This window comes from Peromyscus maniculatus, chromosome X, assembly GCF_049852395.1.
Source record: "Peromyscus maniculatus bairdii isolate BWxNUB_F1_BW_parent chromosome X, HU_Pman_BW_mat_3.1, whole genome shotgun sequence".
In the NCBI taxonomy this organism is placed as follows: Eukaryota; Metazoa; Chordata; class Mammalia; order Rodentia; family Cricetidae; genus Peromyscus; species Peromyscus maniculatus.
Window position 1 is genome coordinate 116,647,625 of NC_134875.1, and position 19,930 is coordinate 116,667,554.

Here is a 19,930-nt window from a genome sequence, read left to right on the forward strand (position 1 = left end):
AACAAGGAAAACAGTCACAAAATAATGATTGAAAAATGTCATATTTGATGGAAATCTGGGTCAGCATCAAGTACATTTTCTTTAGGAAATTTTCGTAAGCATTCTACCAGTTTGCTCTTATTCTTACTGCCAATGCCACTCTTCCCTATTTCTTTCTTGTATAATTACAGAAAAATATCCACTGAACAGTCAACATCTGTCTCTGTAACTTCATTCACTTTTTTTCTTAAAAGGCTCTTGCTCTCAACTTGTATGGATAGCCTCTAATCGTCGTTTCATAAATGCTAGGAGATAGAAATATTCTTTCCCTTGAAAGTCCCAGTATTTCTCCATGTATTTCTCTTATGACACTTAGCAATTCCTTTTCTCATAGACCATTTCATATGCTTTAGTTTCATCTTGGTTTGGAAATAGTACTCATGCCAGATTTTCTTTTCATCTACTTTGCATATAGATAACAAGCTTTCAATACATGTGTGATGCCTGCCCACTCTAAAATTATTCAAGGAAGCTTATTTACATATGGATTGGCAAAGAACTAAATTTCAAGGGAAGATGATACCTACATTAATTTTACATCTTTTCTGTTTGGGACATTTGATAGTACAACTGGTTCTGACTTCCTTCATATTTCAAGTATCATCACAACATACTGCACATCAACATTTTAGTGGTTTCCAATAACATTCTCTAAAGCAGTGGTTCTCAACCTTTGTAATGCTGTAACCCTTTAATACAGTTCCTTATGTTGTGGTGACTCTTGACAATAAAATTATTTTTGTTGCTACTTCATAACTGTAATTTTCCTACTATGATGACTCATAATGTAAATATATGATATGCAGGATATCTGATATGGGACTCCTGTGAAAGGGTTGTTTGATCCCAAAGGGGTTGAGACCTACAGGTTGAGAACTAAAAAAAAAAAAAAAAGCTCTCTAAAGGCATGCTTTGAGGTCATTCAGACAGAATACTACAATTAAAATCATCCCCAGATTTAACTCAACTGTACTACAACTTTATTTAGCCTTAACTTTAGCACAGGTTTCAAAGGGATGCCACTCATGGCGATGGTGATGTTGCTCAGAAAAGAATTTAGTCTAGAAAGTGCAGGAATGGCAGTGCCGGGGAACTGCAAGTACCAACTGTAAAGAGTGGGTGACCACTAGAACAATCACATAGATTCTGTCTTCTTCGCCAAGCACCACTATACCATGATCTGGCTCCAGACCTCAAAACACTTTCGGCTGAGGACTGCAACAGTTTGAGTGGGAGCATTTCAGGTTATACCTAAGATTTCTTCCCACCTGGACTGTAGAGTTGTAAGACAAAATCCAAAATCTGAACTTTTAAAAGAAACATCCAAAATCTTTGGGACGTTCATTGAAATGTACATCTGAAATTCAAAGTTCATAATTTCGTTTTGACTTGCTGTTTTTTTTTTCAACTGTGTACTTTTGTTTATTGCATTTAGCAACCGTGCCAGAGTAATAAGAACCAGCGTGGTTGAGTTGGCTGTGGTACTGATCATAAAACACCATGACCCTGAGTTCCCTGAGCCTTTCTCGCCTAAGTCTCTTTAACCGGAAGGAGGTGCAGAGAGAGCGGGCTTCCTGAAAAGAGACGCTGTAACTAGGCAACTAGGGTACGTACGCCCGGGACCTTCCGTAGCTCTTGGGAGACGTGCTCCGGCGCTCGCTGACGCTACAACCCGGCGCTGGAGAGTTGGGAATGACTGGGTGTCTATCTTCCACGTGTATTCGGAACCTCTGCGTGATTGGCTACCAAGGGGGCGCGGCGCCCGGGTCGCGGACGCTTCTGATTGGTGCTTTGGAGCAGGGGGGCAGGAGTCTGCTTACAGCCGCGGGAGGTCCGGACAGAGGCGGCCATGGGACTCGAGGGTAAGTGCGCGTCTTGGCTATCCTTTCTAATGCTCAGCCGCTCTTCCAGACGGGCTTGTGCGGTACTTGTAGGAGCATGACAAGCTGTGGAGGGGATGAAGCCCACGCTGCCTGAGGCCCGGAAGTCGGGTCCGAGGGTCTCCGGAGTCGAATGGGGCTGAGGGTTCATTGAGAGCCAGAGCCGCTTCCTAGGCTGAGTTTAACAGAGCGAGGGACTGGAACCTCAGGACGTTTTTTTTTCTCCCTTTGGGTCTGGCCAGACCTTGCCTGATCCTGGAGGGGTGGCTTTTGAACCCGGGCTGATCCTCTCTTTGGCTCTAGTGCACTCAACTGCCACTCAGGGAGTGTCCACTGCCCTGGGACTGGATTAAAGTACGGTTCTCTTGATTCCTCAGCCCCGCCCGATCCCGGTCTAAGGCTCCTCGGGAGCTTCTACTAATAAGGGAGCTCCCTGGCCATGATCGAGAATTTTGAGGTCTTCTTGACTTTGTCATTTACGTTGAACAGATTGCTCAACCTGTAATGCTCGAGAGAATCCACCTTATTTTACAGCCTCTGTTCTATGAATTCAGTAGATTTTACAGCCTCTCCCTTAACCTATAGAAGCTAAGATTCAGTGAGTATGCAATATGTTGAGATTTTACGCAATAGAGATTTTAGGATGATAACCTGCTGGCAGGCAGACTCGTAACAGAACATTGGAGGTCAGTGGCAGACTTTCAGATAATTTCAGTTGGTTCTTTATTTCTGTTTTCCTTATCATTCATTTCTTTAAACTGAATAGGACTAAAGGTTCAGGTTTAAATGCCACACTGCAGTAGAACAGCATTAGCCACTTAAAAGTGTTAACTTGAGGCTTTCCTTTTTTCTGCAAGCTTGATATTATTTTGCTTTCATTATTTATTGGTTACAAATTCGATCTTCTCTGTTTTCTTCTTTTTCCAGTTTATGTGACAGAGTCCCCCTGCCATGTAGCCTAGTCTTACCTGCTCTGAAACCCTCAACCCTCTGCCTCCAAAGTCCATGTTCCTCCCTTGCCTCCCCACATTGTATTTCCGAGAATATTTTAAGTGTAGATGAATTTGTTGGAGAAAATTGACACATAGTTTGCAGGTGAGACCTGAAACTCAGCATTTAGGATAGTAATTCTCCATTGAGTTCTTGCAGCCTTGTAGATCTCAGCTAAGGAGGATTTTTGCCAGATCTCCAAGGCTCTAGCGTTAAAAGTGTAAGCATCTATAGAACTGAATATTGTATTAACGTTTCATATCAGCATAGCTTAAGGAGACTCCTAAAAAAAACATTTCCAACAGGTGGTGGTGGTGGCGCATGCCTTTTATCCCAGCACCAAGGAGGCAGAGGCAGGTGAATCTCTGTGAGTTCGAGCCTGGTCTACAGAGCGAGTTCCAGGACAGCCAGAGATACATAAAGAAACCCCATCTCCAAAAACCAAAAAAAAAAAAAAAAAAAAAAAAAAAGAAAGAAAGAAAGAAAAAGAAAAGAAGAAAGAGAAAAACATTTTCTACCGTAAATGTAGGAAAGAGCCCCACATGCATCCCATGCCCAGTTCTATCTTTCTTTTCAGAGTCTGCACTGAAAGGAGCGCCCTCATGGCGGGAAGGCTACATAACTAAAAGAGGTTCAGAAAAGAGAAGGGGGCAGCTTGAGTCTCAGCATCCTTGAATAAGGAAGGAGAAACTGGATTGTCCGCAGAATGCGCTCCAGGTAACACTTGAAGAGGGTGCTCTCAAAAAGAAAGTTCTAGCTCTAGATATATTTGAGTGGAAACCACAGAGCTAACCAGCAGAACCTTATGGGATGAACTGGATCGCTGGCTAAGCTGTGCAGCGGCCATCAGCACATTTTCTGTGAAGAGCCAGATGGTAAATATTTTAGGCTCTGTGGGTCATATGATCTCTTTCAAAGCCATTCTGCATTGTAGCATAGAAGTAGCCATTCACATGAATGAGCAAGCCATGTTCCTGTAAAATTTTGTTTATAAAAATAGACACTGTGTTGGTTTAAATAGGTTCAGAACCTAGCCTGTTTTAGTATCTTTTTTTGCCTCACAAACCAGAACAAAAGATAGCGCTAGAAAACAACAGTCTTTTTGCTCTTTTTCATAATTCTGGAATCTGCTACTAGACTTAACTAGTGGTACTTTTGTGATTCTTTTCAGGGGTCGACGGGGAAGGCTGCTGCTAATAGTTTAGCTAATAGTCTGTCTAGAGATTGGGCGTGGGTAAGGGCGTAGAGATGGCGAGGTCATTACCTCTCTCCATGTAGCTTGTAAGCTTCTCTTCATTGTCTCCTCCATGTCTTTCTCCTTCTTTCTTTCTTTCTTTTTTTGTTTGTTTTGTTTGTCTTTTTTGAGACAGGGTTTCTCTGTGTAGCTCTTGCTGTCCTGGAACTCACTCTGTAGACCAGGTTGGCCTTGAACTCACAGAGATGCACCTGCCTCTGCCTCCTGAGTACTGGGCTAAAAGGTGTGCACCAGCATTCCTGGCTTCCCCCATGTCCTTCTAGACCAGTAGTTGCATGACTTACGTGGTAACTACAGAAGTGAAAGCCATCAGACCTTTTGTAGGCCGGTGTCAAAGATTTGTGTGTCACTTCTACTATGTCCTATGGCTTAAATAGTCCAAGTGCAAGGGAGATTCTGGAGTGCGATGGTACACGCTTCTAATGCCAGTCCTCAGGAGTCAGACTAGGAATATCAGGAGTTCAAGGCCAGTGTGAGCTACATACATAAAACTCGGATTTAAAAAAATGTGGGTAGAGAGGATCACTATGGCATTGTGTTCCCTCTAACTTCTTTAAGCTTTAGATTTTGCATTTACATTATAGAATTGATTCTTTGTTTGGATGTGTCAACTAGACTACGGTAACATATAGAAAACTCTTAGTCTGTGTAGTGTCGGATATATAGTGACTTAGTAAGTAGAAGCTGATAAAGTGATAAAAGGAGGTGGGAAATATATGCTTGTATGTTTTATTATTGGAAAGAATTGGTTTGGTACTGTGGCAAACCATTGTGCACGATGTCCTAACATTTGAAATGTACCAGTTTCCTAGCTCAGTTAACACATCATAGAATTTAGTTTTGGTCATATGACACGTCACCATGCTAAGCAAGTCAATGTTGTCAAATAAATAAATTTAGGGGGAACGCTCTAAAAGATGCCTTAACATTAAAACTATTTCTAACAGGATTTGGAATATGAAATGGGATGTGGCTTTGAGCTGATGTCCTATTTTTCTCATTCAGGTGATGGAAGACACGTTTCTTAACTGGCTTGCTCTGAGAACTGATGCCTGAACCACCTCAGCATGGCCAATAGAAGACGAGGTGGGCATGGCCGGCCTCCCTCAGTGACGCCGTCCCGATTTAGCCCTCGAAGTCTTTCTACCAATAGGACCTGCACCCACAATATATGCATGGTGTCTGACTTTTTCTACCCAAACATGGGAGGTGTGGAGAGCCACATTTACCAGCTCTCTCAGTGCCTCATTGAGAGGGGGCACAAGGTCATAATTATCACCCATGCTTACGGAAATCGAAAGGGTGTCCGTTACCTCACCAATGGCCTCAAAGTTTATTACTTGCCTCTCAGAGTCATGTACAACCAATCTACAGCCACAACTCTCTTCCACAGTCTGCCATTGCTCAGGTACATATTTGTCCGGGAGAGAGTTACCATAATCCATTCCCACAGTTCTTTTTCTGCCATGGCCCATGATGCTCTCTTCCACGCCAAGACAATGGGGCTTCAGACAGTCTTCACGGACCATTCCCTTTTTGGATTTGCTGATGTCAGCTCGGTGCTTACAAACAAGCTTCTAACTGTGTCTCTCTGTGACACAAACCACATCATTTGTGTCTCTTACACTAGTAAGGAAAACACTGTACTAAGAGCAGCACTGAATCCTGAAATAGTGTCCGTCATTCCTAACGCTGTAGATCCTACTGACTTCACTCCAGAGCCATTTAGGAGGCATGATAGTCTAATAACTATTGTTGTTGTCAGCAGACTTGTTTACAGAAAAGGTAATGAAATAGTAGCTCTATTTGCATTGACGACTTTTTTTTTATTCCTTGTAGAACACTGTTCAATACTTGTATATAACGATTGCTTGCCTTTTCATTTTGTGTGGTAGCTTTATAATGCCTTGTAACTATTGCAAGGGAAGGTTGGATATCAAGTTTATGTATCTAAGAAGAGAAACATATAGAGTGGCTACGAATGCTGCCCCAACCTTTGAGGTTGTAATGGTTACTGAACCACAATAACAACAACAAAAAGCATTTACCTCATGTCCTGTAATCAGTTATTTCTTTGTAGAAGTTCAGGAGCCCCGCACAGGTAGTCAGAACAGAATGTGCTCTGTGGCCTTTTCTTTTTGATTGCAGAAGTAATGGTTTCTTAATTGCAGATGTTTTCGAAGCTCACATAGCACATCTATGACCATTTTATTCAGAGATGGCCATGATGACTATTTTCATTGGCAACTTCTTGTCTTTTGTATATCTGTACACATTGTTCAGAATCAGTAGGCCTTTCGGGGCACATAGCTGTTCTGTGGCTTGCTGCTTTTATCTGGTCATCTGCAAAGCATTGATATCAGCAGTCAAGTGGTAAAGAAAGGAGAAGGTGGCCTCTTGCTGATCAAAGATAGGTCACTTGTTAGCTCTGCAACAGCGTTTGTTTGTTTAGATCACAACAGGAACTTTGTGAAGGATCCGAGACAACTCTCATAAAGACCTTTGCCTAGCTTATACTCCACCTCCGCCTTCTGTTATCCCTCAGGAGTATTTTGTTCTTGTTGCTGGTTTTTACATTTCCGCAGCACTCACAGTCCCCACTGTAGCATTTGTGTTGATTACACATGTGAAGCAACCTGCTTCTTACCATAGAAGTGGTCTCCCGGTGGTATTTGAAAAGCTGTCCAGTAGTCAGAAATAGCATTGAAGGTTTGTGGGGTGGGGAGTCAGTAACAAATACTACATGCTCCCCTTAATTGTTCGAATTTAAAACATTTGAGCACATGCTGAATTGTAGGGAGCTTGGTTTAGAGCTGTAGGATTCGAGGATCAGCTCACTGATTCTGGCTGCGCCATCTTGCGCAGTTGCTCTGGGTTTCCTTTAAAGGAGGGGGACTGAAATGTTTGAAACACTGTGCTGGATTTGGCATTTTTTTTCTCAGTTTTACTCTCCAGTTTAGGTCACCTCTCATCTGGCAAGGCCTTTTTTTGGGCATTCATTTATTGGCTCTTTCAAACTATTTAGGTTTTGTAGAAACTTGTCAGCTGCTGTGATATTTAATTAAATTATTCAGTACAGTCATAAGGAGAATGGGTGCAAGATGACTTTGTGGAGAAATGCCAGCAGGCTATGCTCTGTCGTGTAGCAGCGTATCTGGGAGTTGACAGTGGTCAGTATAGGTGATGACTGTAGTAGTTCTGGACAACCCCCTTAAGTGGAAGTTTGTTAGAAAACTTGGACTCAATTACATTTTCTGGGATAAAGGAAATCATGTCTTGCTGTTTAATCAAGCTGTTGTGAATGGAATTCTGTATTCTGCACCCCTTCTGGGATACTGGTGATGTATTTATTATAACTTCAAAACTTTGCCCAAATTATTTTTTTAATCAAATAGCTTACCTTGGTGAGATGGATGAGAAAATACAATGGCATGTATGATTGAAAATCAGCACAACTACTCATATAAAGGTTAAATGTGTTACTTTATCTTATTAATGTGGTATTAACCTTCAGAGCTAGCTACACTGGAGTCAAAGTATAGCCCTTCCTGTTTTCAATTCAATAATTCAACAGATATACTGAACCTTCTCCATAGGCCAGGCACCCTGCCAAATGTTACATGAGGAGCAATGGTCACGTCTGTAGCTCAAACGCGAGTAGTTATATTATGGTCCATTCCTTCCTAATACTATTATTCCCCTGGGAGATGTTCAGTGGACCAGATTTTCAAGGGCCAATGAAGTAATGTCAAAGGATAGAGCCATGTTCTCCTTGCCCAGCTTTCATGGAGGAAGACTGCCTTCTGTACCTTCTCGCTTCCATCTAGTCAGGGTTCCCCACTGTTCTCTGTATGTGCAGGCACCTCCAGCCGCTTGCTGTAGTGGTAACGACAACATAACATTTGTATTCTGCAGCTGATAAAGCCTGTGCATGGGACAGTACCGCACTTGCCCCAACAACTGTAGGGTAGATGTTACCTGCATGCAACAGACAAAGAAACAGTTCTCAGAGAGGGGAAATAGCTTGCCCAAGGTTACACAGTAAGCAACAGATCACAAACGAATCCCGCTCATGAGTCAAGGTCTCCCTGTGACCCTGCCACAGTCTGGCCATTGTTATCCTAGAACAGATCTGAACATTCTTTGAAGCATGGTTGGACTGTGCTTTAAAGTCAATTTGAATCAGAGTTTTTTGGGTTGTTTTTTTTGTCTGTTTTGTGTGAATGTGGTGACCAGTAGTCTTTTGTGTGGTGTGTTTTCTGTTAGAATCTAGCCAGAATAAGCTTGTTGGTTGTGTTTGGTTTGTTTGTTATAGAGTGAGGAGGGAAAACCTGCTTTATTCCTAGAGTACTATAATAAAGCATCAATGGTAGTCGCTGGCTTCGCTTCGTATGAGGTTTTTGTCAGGATTAAATAACCGAGTATTATGTAGATTGTGAATATAGTCAGTTCCATAAATGTAGCCATTGTAGGTATCTTTAATGATTAATCCATCTTTTCTTGTATGAAGAATGGGCACCTAATATTCTCTTTTAAAGGAGGGAAAGGGAGAAAGGGTGGGAAGCTGAGTGTTAAGTGGTACTAAGCTGCTTCCTGGTTATCCGGTCGATGTGTATAGACTTGAAACAAAGATAGCAAGTGGGAAGCCTTCTTCATTCAGGAAACCTACGTCTGAATCGATTTTTTTGGTGTATATAATCATTGAAAATCCATTGGTGGTTCCACAAAGTGACTAAATTCTGACAGCTTCCAGAGACACAGGCACCTTCAGAACCTCACAATAGCCAAAGCTAAATTTCTTATAAAGGAAAGAATCTGTGGAAGAAGTGATTTTGTTATGGTTTTGCTTGTCAGATAGAAGCGTAGAGCAGAAAATGTCCCCAAAGAAGTCAGATACAGGGAACGGGTATTTTTATCTATATGGTCAATATCTCAAAGTAAAGAATAAAGGAATTTCCTTTATCTGGAAAGTCACTTCTCTGGGTCCCTAATCAATCAGTGGACAGCCATTCTGAGAGTGTAGAGCCAGACTGTTCGTACAGTGGGGGAACTGCCCGAGTGTTTGCTAGGGTGGTGTGACTGGGTAATGACAAACCACACCCAGCATCTGGTTGTTACTTTTAGCTGGCTCAAAAGAACACTCAATGAGAGTCTGTAGGGACTCATCATTATCCGCCTTATTCACACAATATTAAAGAAGGGGTGGGTTTGTAATCTATAAAGAAAAGAAAAGAAAATCCACGTGAACCTATGTTCTCCCACTGTGCTTATTTTGAGGAAGATTGATGGGAAAAAATGTGGTTTGTGTGCATATGCAAATTTATGTGTGTGCATATTTTAATTGAATAACTCAGCTCAATAGATTATTTCATGTTTGCTTTTGAATGTATGGTTTGTAATTGTTGATGAACTAAGTTCCCAAATAGAGTCAGCATTGCTGTAGCATTAGCTAGCTGCTCTTTATGCCAGTAGGCTGTGACTTACTCTGTTGCTTTCTGTCTCCTGAGATCGTGCTTACATATTATATGAAAACCATTTTCTTTTTTAAAAACAAAAGAAAGATATAGCCATAGGCCTATGGACGATAATGATCTTCCAGCCCAGGCCCTGCCACCTTCATTCACTGCTGTTCATTCTGAAATTCTCTGTATAAACTGCAGTCTTAACAAACTGAAGGCAGGAGCTAAAGCCATTGCTTAGCCCTTTCCTGCTGCAGAAAGTGGAATCATAGTCCTGTTGATTTTTATAGCTGGAGACTTTGGACTTTAGATATATATGTCTCTGCATTTACTAGGCCAGGATAAGAGGGTGGACTGGTTTTAAAAAAATAAAGAGCTGGACTGAGACCTAGATTTCTAGTCAGCTGTGTGCTCTGGAGAAAGCTGACAAACCTTAGCTATCTTAAACACCGTTTTCGAAGTAGGCGATATGAACAAGTGAATGGCTTAAAGGATACAGAGCTGCAGCAGGGTTGCTCATGACTTGGGTATGTAGCAGTACCAATGCCTGTCAGAACCTGAATCTTCAAGTGTTGTAACTCTTGGGAACCAATAGCAGTTGTAAATAATTCCCCCCTTCTGGGAAAAGTTTAAGAGGCTTGGCTTGTCTACTTCAAAGAGGCTAGCTGTAGTTGATACTTAAAACAAGTGGATTCTCTGGGACTCGGAGTTTGTTAAATGTGAAAAATATTAATATTTCCAATATTCAACTTTATAATTTCAGGGACTGATTTGCTTAGTGGTATAATACCTGAACTCTGTCAGAAATATCAAGAATTAAATTTCCTAATTGGAGGAGAGGGACCAAAGAGAATCATTTTGGAAGAAGTGCGGGAAAGATACCAACTACATGACAGGTATTAACGGCTCCCCAGGCATTGTGGGTGTGAAAAGGGCAGCTGTTTGTGTCTGCTTTTGACTGCATGCCTGACTTAGGTGTGCTCCTGCTTCTGCTTATAAGGAGCATACAAATATAAGGCATGTTTTTGGGAGTTTATATCAAATCAGAGAGCTTATAGAATACACAACTTTTGTCTGTTAGTTGAATATTGACTGGGGGGCAGGTGTTGGAGGCATGATGAGAGGCATAGGGGTTGGGGGAGAACTTTGGTTGGAAATGGTTGCAGGTTTCCAAGCCATCTTGTGTGTGGTTTAAGTGTCATGATCCAGTCATGGAAATTGCTGTACACATACAGGTTCGGACATATCTTTTCCTTCGTAATTACTATAACACACAGTGTATGTTATGGGAAGTGCTGATTTTAAAAAGGTTAGTTTCCCACTTAGAAATGACGCTTTTAACATTTAATTATGGTTTTGTCATTAATGTGTTCATTAGCTAGGTGTAGTGGCTCATGCCTTTAATGCCAGCACTTGGGAGGAAGAGACAGAGGCAGGCAGATCTCTGAGTTTGAGGCTAGCCTGGTCTACAGAGTTAGTAAATGGGTAGGTGAGTTCCAGGACAGCCAGGGCTGCATAGCGAGACCTTGTCTTGAAGAAAACCAAAAACTTAATATTCATTAAACCCAAACTAGTTTTGGAGAAGATGAAATTGCATTGTATGAGCTGTAACACAATAGGTTTCTAAGGTTGTTTCTATTACATTGGTGTTTGGCCATATCTAGTCTTTTCAGGTAGGAAACATCAGTACCAGTAAGTAATATAAATAATAGACTTAGCTTAGGAATTAAATTCCTTTTGTGGCATGACTTTTTTTTTTTTAAATTTTACACCTTTCTCTCCCTCTCATTGCAAAAATTAGGGTGCAACTTTTGGGAGCTTTAGAACACAAGGATGTTAGAAATGTCTTAGTTCAAGGACACATTTTTCTCAACACCTCCCTCACTGAAGCATTCTGCATGGCCATCGTGGAAGCCGCCAGTTGTGGTTTGCAGGTAAAACACTTTAAGGGCTTCTCTTGTGGGATTCTGTATTTGTAGTACATGCCAAATTGTTATTTTTTAGCTTGGTCTTTTGCTTTTCCTGGGAAATGATTACAGTGAATTATGTACTCTCTCTGGTCTTTTTAAGGTTGTCAGCACGAAGGTTGGTGGGATTCCTGAAGTCCTTCCGGAAAATCTTATTATTTTATGTGAGCCTTCAGTAAAATCGTTGTGTGAAGGCCTGGAAAAAGCTATTTTCCAAGTGAAGTCGGGGACGTTGCCAGCTCCAGAAAATATCCACAATGTAGTAAAGGCTTTCTACACCTGGCGGAATGTGGCGGAGAGAACTGAAAAAGTATGTCACGTGTTGAGAAAAGATTGTCCGAATTCCTTGATGTTTTGTACACACATTTGCTTCTCTTCACACACAGGGTTGCCCCTTGCCTTTTGGTTTAAGGGTATGAGCCCTCCCAAATGGAAAAGAATTATTATTATTTTTGCACCAGATTTGGTGCACGTGCTTGGCTGATTTTCTACATCATTCACTGCCCTGGCCTCTAAAAATAGTACCAACACAGTCTAGTCTCACTCAGCTCTTTCTAAAGAAGTCACAAACGTTTCTAGAAGTGGCAGCAGTCAGAGGCAAAAAGAGAAGTAAATCATTGTGTTGGAGCTGTTTATTGTTCTGTTAGGAAATGGGTAGGTGATTGCAGTGCTGGTTCCAAATTGTGAATGCTGATTCAGAATACTTCCCAGAACTCTGGTAGCCCTTTTCCTGATGACTGATGATACTCTGCCAGAAAGGATTGTCATAACTTTAGGCTGATTGACACTGTTTTAGAATTCATGATATATGTGAAATTAAGAGCAAATGATCACCGGTAAGGAAGAAGCCACAGCGAAATTCCAAGAAGCCACACACAGGATTGACAGATCCTCTTAGAGAGGACAGTTGTAGGGATGCTGTAATGTTTATTCTACTCAATCTCATCTGTTAAGTCCCCTTGTGTCTACTTCTGCCTCATTCCTCATGTTACCACATGCCAAGCTGAAGGAAACAACTTACTTTCTTAGTATATAGAAATCCTGTACCAGCAGGGGGGTGTAGTGCATGTCTTTAGTCCCAGTACTTGGGAGGCAGAGGCAGGTGAAATCTTTGTGAGTTCGAGGCCAGCCTGGTCTACAGATCTGGATTCAGGACAGTCAAGGCTGCACAGAGAAACCCTGTCTCGGAAAAAAGAAAAAAAGAAAAGAAAAAAAAGCAAACAAATAAACCCTGTACCAGAAAGACGGTTGAGTGGAGCATGAAAAGGGTCAATAGTTTAGACTCAGGCTTTATGCATTTGGTGTTAAATTCAGAAGATTTCCATCCTGGAGACTCTTGGTTTGAGATACAAGTTCTCATTTAAAAATGGGCATATGCTATATGCTTCAGTGACATAAGAGGTATTGGAAACAGACATAACTTTGACTGGAGAGGTATATCAGCTTAGGAAAATAGTTACCATTATTTTTTCCTTCTGGAAGTTGGACTGAGTGGGGGGGTGCATGTCAGAATCACGTGGCTAGCTTCTTCAGACTACGTCCTCCGTTTTTCTGTCCCCTTACCTCCCTAACCACTCCTTAGATTCTGACTTGTCCCTTGTGGAACAGAAACGCAGTTTGGATTATGGTTGGCAGGAATATTTGGCCAGACAGGTTTTTTGGGTGATCGTAGACTCCACCCTGATTTGGAATCATAGCTCTGTAAATTGTGATTTGACTTTGTCATCATGTAAACCTCCCAAGTCTGAGACTCAGGAAAGAACTGTGATGGCAGTTTACCAGCCTGTGTTAAAGGCTCCAAGTAGCATTTTTGTAATAATACTTTTCTTGTAGTTTTGCTTTGAGGTAATAGGAAAACATCTTATATGTTTTCTTTTATATTCTCGGCTAATTTACAGTACATATTTGCAAAAGAAAAGGAAAGAAAAAAAAAAAGAAAAAGGAAAAAAATCCAGTCGGGCATGGTGATTTACACTTGGGAGTCTGAGGCAGGAGGATGACCACAACTTTCAGGCCAACCTAGGCAGTCAAGTGAGTTCCAGGCTAGTTCTGTGCTACCCTATCTCAAAGAGCCAGACAAACAGAAAAAAGTTAATCCTCATTTATAATAATAATTATGTTCTCTTTATTGTCATAAATTATTTATTACTTAAGATAATAAGTTAATTGACCTCAAGTGAAGATGGACAGACAAGTTATTTTGTCTTTTACCTCATGGACATTTTGATCCTTTCAACTCCTTTTAATTTGGCTGGGTTGTTTAGAACATTGATTGAAAAGTAAATTGGGAAGTTGGCCATGGTGGTACACACCTGTCATCCCAGCATTCTGGAGGCAGTGACAGGGCCGTCCTCAGCTACCTAATGAGTTTGAGGCCAACCTGGGCTACATAAAACCCTGTCTCCAAACAAAAGTTAAGCATTTCTGCTATAAGGAACTTCTATTTTGTTTTCTTAATTTTTATTTATTTTAGTTACAATCCACCAGCCTCAGTTTCTCAACATCATTCTGACTAAAATGTTTATACTTAAAATGTCCCCAGGGTAGAAGAGCTAGATGAATATGCATCGTGTCTTTCGAAGGCCACCCACCTCCAGAAGAGCTTGCTCTGTTCACTGTCCATTGTGATTTTCTCCAATCCCCACGGAGACAAGTTTGCATGTCTAACGTTGTTTTCAGGATGCGGGATCAGCAGTGGTTTACAAAGCAAGGCATCAACTCCCAGTTCTTAGCACAGTCCTTTGTTTTCCTTACCGTTATTTTCACCTACTCTGCCGCTCAGCATCTTCTTCCTGCTTTCCTTGCAACGTAGAAGCCATTTCTCTAGCGTCTCCAGCCCTCCTCAGTACAGTGCTGTGATTGTGTGTGCCGTCTGCCAGGGTTAGTGAGAGCTTTCTTTACCCTGTCAAGGCATTGGCCCAGCTCAACAGTGTGCCTGCCAAAAAACGTCTTCCAACCTTATAGGACTTTGACATTCCGGTAGTCAGCTGACTGTCACCTGTTCTCTGTGTCACTCAGTGTTTAGCCCAGAATTAAGTCAATGGTAAGCACTGTGCTAAATGACAGCAAACGTGAGTGATTCTCTCAACACGTGTTTGCCAGATGCTCCTGGTCAGTGCGGGTCATGGCTCACCCTTTGGTACAGGCATGTGGTGGCTCAGAGAGCTCACTGTCACCTTCTCTCTTCCAGGTGTACGAGCGTGTGTCGAAGGAAACTGTGTTGCCAATGCACAAGAGATTGAACAGGCTCATCTCTCATTGTGGCCCAGTGACAGGCTACATTTTTGCTTTGCTGGCAGTGTTTAGCTATCTCTTCCTCATTTTCCTGCAATGGATGACTCCAGACTCTGTCATTGATGTTGCGGTGGATGCTACTGGGCCAAGGGGAGCCTGGACTCATCCATGTCCACGTGATAAGAAAAGAGATGAGAATGATAAGGTATCCAAAAGCAGGTAGAAGCAAGCCCAAGTCCACAAGTCCTAGGCACTTGCCATACTCCTGTTAGCATTTGAAAATTACCTTGCTCTTTTGTTTTTGGGTTTCAAAGTTGGTTTAGTAAATTACGCTACCTCTGTATCATTCACTATTTTTGTTTTTTGAAGAAAGATAAACAATTATGCAATTCCTGAGTGTGGAAACTCCTTGCACTTCTTAAAAATTTGGGGGAGAACGGTTTAGCCACTCAGGTATGACCTTTTTCAGATTACTCAGATCCCTCTTGCAGACATGTTTTAACATTATATTTTGGGAGCCTTGGGTGCTGAAAGGCCAAATGTTTCTGGATCTTTTTTGGCCAGTTTTTAACGTTATACCATTAATTCATATTTACCAGATGTTTACAAGCTTTCTTTAGGGAGGTATAACAGTTAGGTAAACTGTTTTAAGTCAAGTTCATGTATCCTTCATTGGACATTGAAGTCATGTTCTCAGACCCTTACTGGGTCCACTCAAGGGTTACAGGGAATCTGATTTCTTGAGCAAGACCATCTGTGGTTGCCAGCATGTTTGTGTATCTGCTACATATGAAAGTTGAACTAGATGGTTGCTGAGACTAAGGACTAGTAAACAAGAAGTGGTAAGACAGCGAACATGCCACACTGCTCAAGCGAGTGAATGGCAGGAAGAAGTCATCACTGGCGTACTCCAAGTACCTCTCTGAACCTGTTTTATGCATTCTCCTAGGAAGAGCCCTTGTCCTCGTGTGTGTGTGCATGTGAGTGTGTGTGTGCGCGTGCGTGTGTGAGTGTGCGTGTGTGCGTGTGTGTGTGTGTGTGTGTGTGTGTGTGTGTGTGTGTGTGTGTAAAGAAATGTTGCTTTTTAAGTTCTACGGACCGATACCACTGTTGACACTAGTGCAGGCTCACCCTCTGCTTTTGTAGTGCCCTGGTTAGTCCCTGTAAACACCCTTTGTGGTTTCTGAGCAGAACAGACGGGGTGTGCCATCTCCAACGCAGCTGCTATCCTCTCTTCTGGATGGAACTCCCTCGCCATCACTATGGCCTAGCTGATTTCTGATAAGTATTGCCAGTGTGTGGAGAGGTTTGCCTCCAGGGTGGTTTATTTATAGAGTATCAAGTCTGAAAGATGTCAGAGCACGCAGTCTCTTTGTGGGTGGAATGTCTCAGTCGGAGTCCCAGGCATCCAGAGCCATGGGTTGTTTAATCCCAAGTTACCTATGATAAGTATTAATAATGCTTTGAACTCTTTTGCATGGGTTTTGTGGGAAAAGGACTGAAATAAAAGCAGCAAGGCGCTTGTGGGCATTCGATTCTGTCAGTATTGTGATTCTGTACAGGATTTTTTAAGGACGACATTTGCAAAACTTTTTAAAGAGTATCTTCACATGCCTATTACGTGGTTGCCACTGATATAAAAGAGATATATTTGTGTTTTGTGTATATGAAAAGACAAACGCTAGAGAGTCATTTTTAAAATACAGAAGTTAGGGCTTCTTTTATTGGAGACAAATGACCTGGTCCAAACTGTTGAGTCTTCCTCAAATCTTTATGCATTGAGACAGATGTACATCTAGCAAACAGTGCCAATATTCATGGTAGACTGAGACATGTTAACACTTGGCTTTATTTATTCTACACTACTGTTTCTTCTTGTATGTTTGTTTGCTTCTAGTTTTTGCCAAAATTATCACTGAATGCTTCAATTGTTCTTTATTTAAGATAAAAAAAATAGAATTGAAAAGTAATTTGCTCTTGTGTGTAAATGTGTAATTTATGAATTAAAATTGTTTTCCTTTTTTTGAATAAGTGAAAATAAACGTATTTGTGTGACAGAATTCATTTTCAGGCTTCCTGGATACCTTAATTATAACTGTCAATGTTGCACTGGTCAGTATGTGGAAACACTGTTCCACGCTGCTACTCATAATTATTTAAAAGTGAAATTAACATGGATGAGGCATTTGTTGAAAAGACACTGTATTCTTTTGATGCTGCAGTCACACACATGAAACCGGTCTGTTAAAACATGCTCGAGTCCAATAATAAAGATGAGAACCATCTTTTAGTAGTTTTCTCAGTTTGTCTTATTTTGTGGACAGGATGTTTTTTCCTTGTGGAACGCCCCCCCCCTCCCCTTTTTTGAGTAGATCTAATGTGTTGCTTGGTCCCTTGCTAAAACAGGAAGTGTCCTTTGTCTGATGCACCACTCTGTCATCTTTTATTTCTAGAATATATGCTCTTTTGTATTCTTGAAATAGCAAGTTCAATTGTACCTTTGTTTCCTGATTCCAATAAGCCCTTGTTTTTCCCTGTTAGTTATCACAGAAGGCAAATGAATACATCCACACACTATTGTGTGTGTGAACTACGTAATTTTACTTTGTATGTTGCCAGCTGTTTTAAGAGAAGTTTGAATTTTGACTTTATTTACAGGGCTTATCGTTCCCCACTCTGGGTTAGGAGTGGTGGTAAGCAGTTATTTTCATTCATGTTCAGATTTCTCTCACAAAGGAAGGTAGCTTGATCTCCTTTTAACATTTTTTTTATATCTTAAAATTTTGTGTGTATGAGTGTTTTGTCTGCATGTATGTCTGCAACATTTGCATACATGGTGCCCCCAGAGGCCAGAAGAGGGTGTTTGATCTCCTGGAACTGGAGGTATAGATGGTTATGAGCCTCTGTGTGGGTGCTGCGGACTGAACTCGGGTTCTCAGCAAGAGCAGTCAGTGCTCTTAACTGTTGAGCCATCTCTCCAGCTCCCAGGCGGCCTGATCTAAAATGAGGTTGTCCAGTGGCTGGGTTGGGGGTGGGTGGGTCCCAGTGCACATTTGTGTGCATGTTTGTGTAGAGGTTGACAATGTCTGGTGTCATTCCACAAGCATCCAGTTAAAAAAAAGGAGAGTAGAATATTTTATTATGCCCTGGATTCTTTGACAAATAGAATTCAGGGAGATTTTAAAAATGTTTATTTTTATGTGACTGTTTCATACATCTCAATAACGAATTTCAGTTGTTTCCATGCCCTTCATTACCCTCTCGTTTCCCCTCCTTTCCCACTGAAAGCCTTCTTGCCAAATCTTCCTCCTTTCATGTCTTTTTTTTTAAAATGAGACTTGTTTGTAAGAGTGTGGGTGAGAAGGTATTTATTGGCACACAGGCAATTTATCAGTGGCTGTACCACTGAACAAAATGGCGTCCCTTCCCCAGCAACCATTGACTGCCAAAATTTGGGGGGGGGGTTCATCCTGAGCCCCTCCTACCTGGCTTGGTGTCGGAATGGAATGTTGATGGGCTCCATTTTGCGCAGGGAACCACAACTGTGGTGGGTTCCCGAGAGAAGTGGTCATGTCCAGAAGGCATCGTTTTTTTGCAGCACACCCCCCATCCTCCAACTCTTGCATTCTTTCTGCCTCCTCTTCTTCCATGTGCCCTGAACCTTGGAGTGATCTAGATGTCCTGTTTGGAATCAGGCCTTCCGCTGTCACTCATCCCTCTTTTTGGTGACAAGAGTGTCTTGCTGAGCTGGGAATCGCCAAGCAGATTAAGCTGGCTGGCCAGCAAACCTCAGACATCTGCCTGTTTCTGCTTCCTCAGTGCTGGGATTAGAAGGACATGGCACCTTTTAACATGGTTTCTGGGGATAGAACTGAGGTCCTCGTTCCTGAAAGACAAGCACTTGACTAACTGAACTAACTCGTCAGTCTCTGGCTGGATTTTTAAATATGGAATCAGACAAATTAACATTCTACATAGGATTTGTATTTTACAGGACTTAGGGAAGTTAATTTTGTTCTTTATTGTATATATTGCTATGATTCAGTGGGGATCCACTGGAAGGTGGAGGACAGTCTTGTCCCCCAGGAGATACCTTTAAGAGGTTTTGGAGACATTATGCTGGGCATGGTGGTGTATGCCTTTTATGCCAGCACTTAAGAGGCAAGGGGACTCTGCCAGCCTGGTCCAGAGCTGTTACACAGAGAAGCCCTGTCTCAAAAATAAATAAATAAACAAGCAACAACAAAAAAAGAAAAGTTGGCTATGTTAGTTCTTATAGAGATAGTTATTCTAATTTGCTGGAGAAACTCATATTTTTTTAAAGATTCATTTATTTATTATGTATACAGTGTTCTGTCTGCACATATCCCTGCAAGCCAGAAGAGGGCACCAGATCTCATTACAGATGGTTGTGAGCCACCATGTGGTTGCTGGGAATTGAACTCAGGACCTCTGGAAGAACAAGCAGTGCTCTTAACTTCTGAGCCATCTCTCCAGCCCCGAAACTCATATTTTTGACCTAAAGCATTTATTTAAAAACTGCTTTTGGGGCCAGGCGGTGGTGGTGCACGCCTTTAATCCCAGCACTCGGGAGGCAGAGGCAGGCAGATCTCTGTGAGTTTGAGGCCAGCCTGGGCTACAGAGCGAGTTCCAGGAAAGGTACAAAGCTACACAGAGAAACCCTGTCTGGGGTGGGGGGGGACTGCTCTGGGGTTGGAGAGATGGCTCAGCTGATGAGAGAGAACACTTGTTCTTCCAGACATCAGTAACTACAATTGAAGGATTCAACACCCATTTCTTTTTTTTTTTTTCTAAAGATTTATTTATTATGTATGCAAGTGTTCTACCTGCATGTCTGCAGGCCAGAAGAGGGCACCAGATCTAACTACAGATGGTTTGAGCCACCATGTGGTTACTGGGAATTGAACTCAAGACCTCTGGAAGAGCAGCCAGTGCTCTTAACCTCTGAGCCATCTCTCCAGTCCCTCAACACCCATTTCTGACTTCCACACACACCAGGCACTCATGTGTGCACATATATACATATAGGCAAAATACTCATACCTAAAGAATATTAAGCAAAACCCAACAAAAAAACTCGACTCT

At 41.8% G+C, this 19,930-nt stretch overlaps 1 protein-coding gene across 4 annotated transcripts; it reads left to right on the top strand.

Moving 5' to 3' along the window:
• Positions 1-1,824: 1,824 nt before the first annotated feature.
• Positions 1,825-17,117, top strand: Piga (phosphatidylinositol glycan anchor biosynthesis class A). Of its 4 annotated transcripts, none has more exons than XM_042269113.2 (7): positions 1,825-1,901; positions 3,487-3,626; positions 5,170-5,949; positions 10,387-10,519; positions 11,425-11,557; positions 11,694-11,900; positions 14,781-17,117. In XM_042269113.2, the coding sequence occupies exons 3-7, from the start codon at positions 5,232-5,234 to the stop codon at positions 15,045-15,047; spliced, it is 1,458 nt and encodes a 485-aa protein (XP_042125047.2). In that variant the 5' UTR covers positions 1,825-1,901; positions 3,487-3,626; positions 5,170-5,231; the 3' UTR covers positions 15,048-17,117. The 4 variants fall into 4 exon arrangements, with proteins under 4 accessions (XP_042125047.2, XP_042125051.1, XP_042125048.2 ...); XM_042269117.2 differs by having other exon boundaries at positions 5,170-5,250; XM_042269114.2 differs by lacking the exon at positions 3,487-3,626 and having other exon boundaries at positions 1,851-1,901.
• Positions 17,118-19,930: the final 2,813 nt, after the last annotated feature.

Bases quoted from the DNA above. Each gene is read 5' to 3' on its own strand.
- Piga (XM_042269113.2), top strand. From the start codon at position 5,232: ATGGCCAATAGAAGACGAGGTGGGCATGGCCGGCCTCCCTCAGTGACG. The intron at 10,520-11,424 runs GTATTAACGGCT...TGCAAAAATTAG, and splicing joins AGATACCAACTACATGACAG to GGTGCAACTTTTGGGAGCTT. The intron at 11,558-11,693 runs GTAAAACACTTT...GGTCTTTTTAAG, and splicing joins CCGCCAGTTGTGGTTTGCAG to GTTGTCAGCACGAAGGTTGG.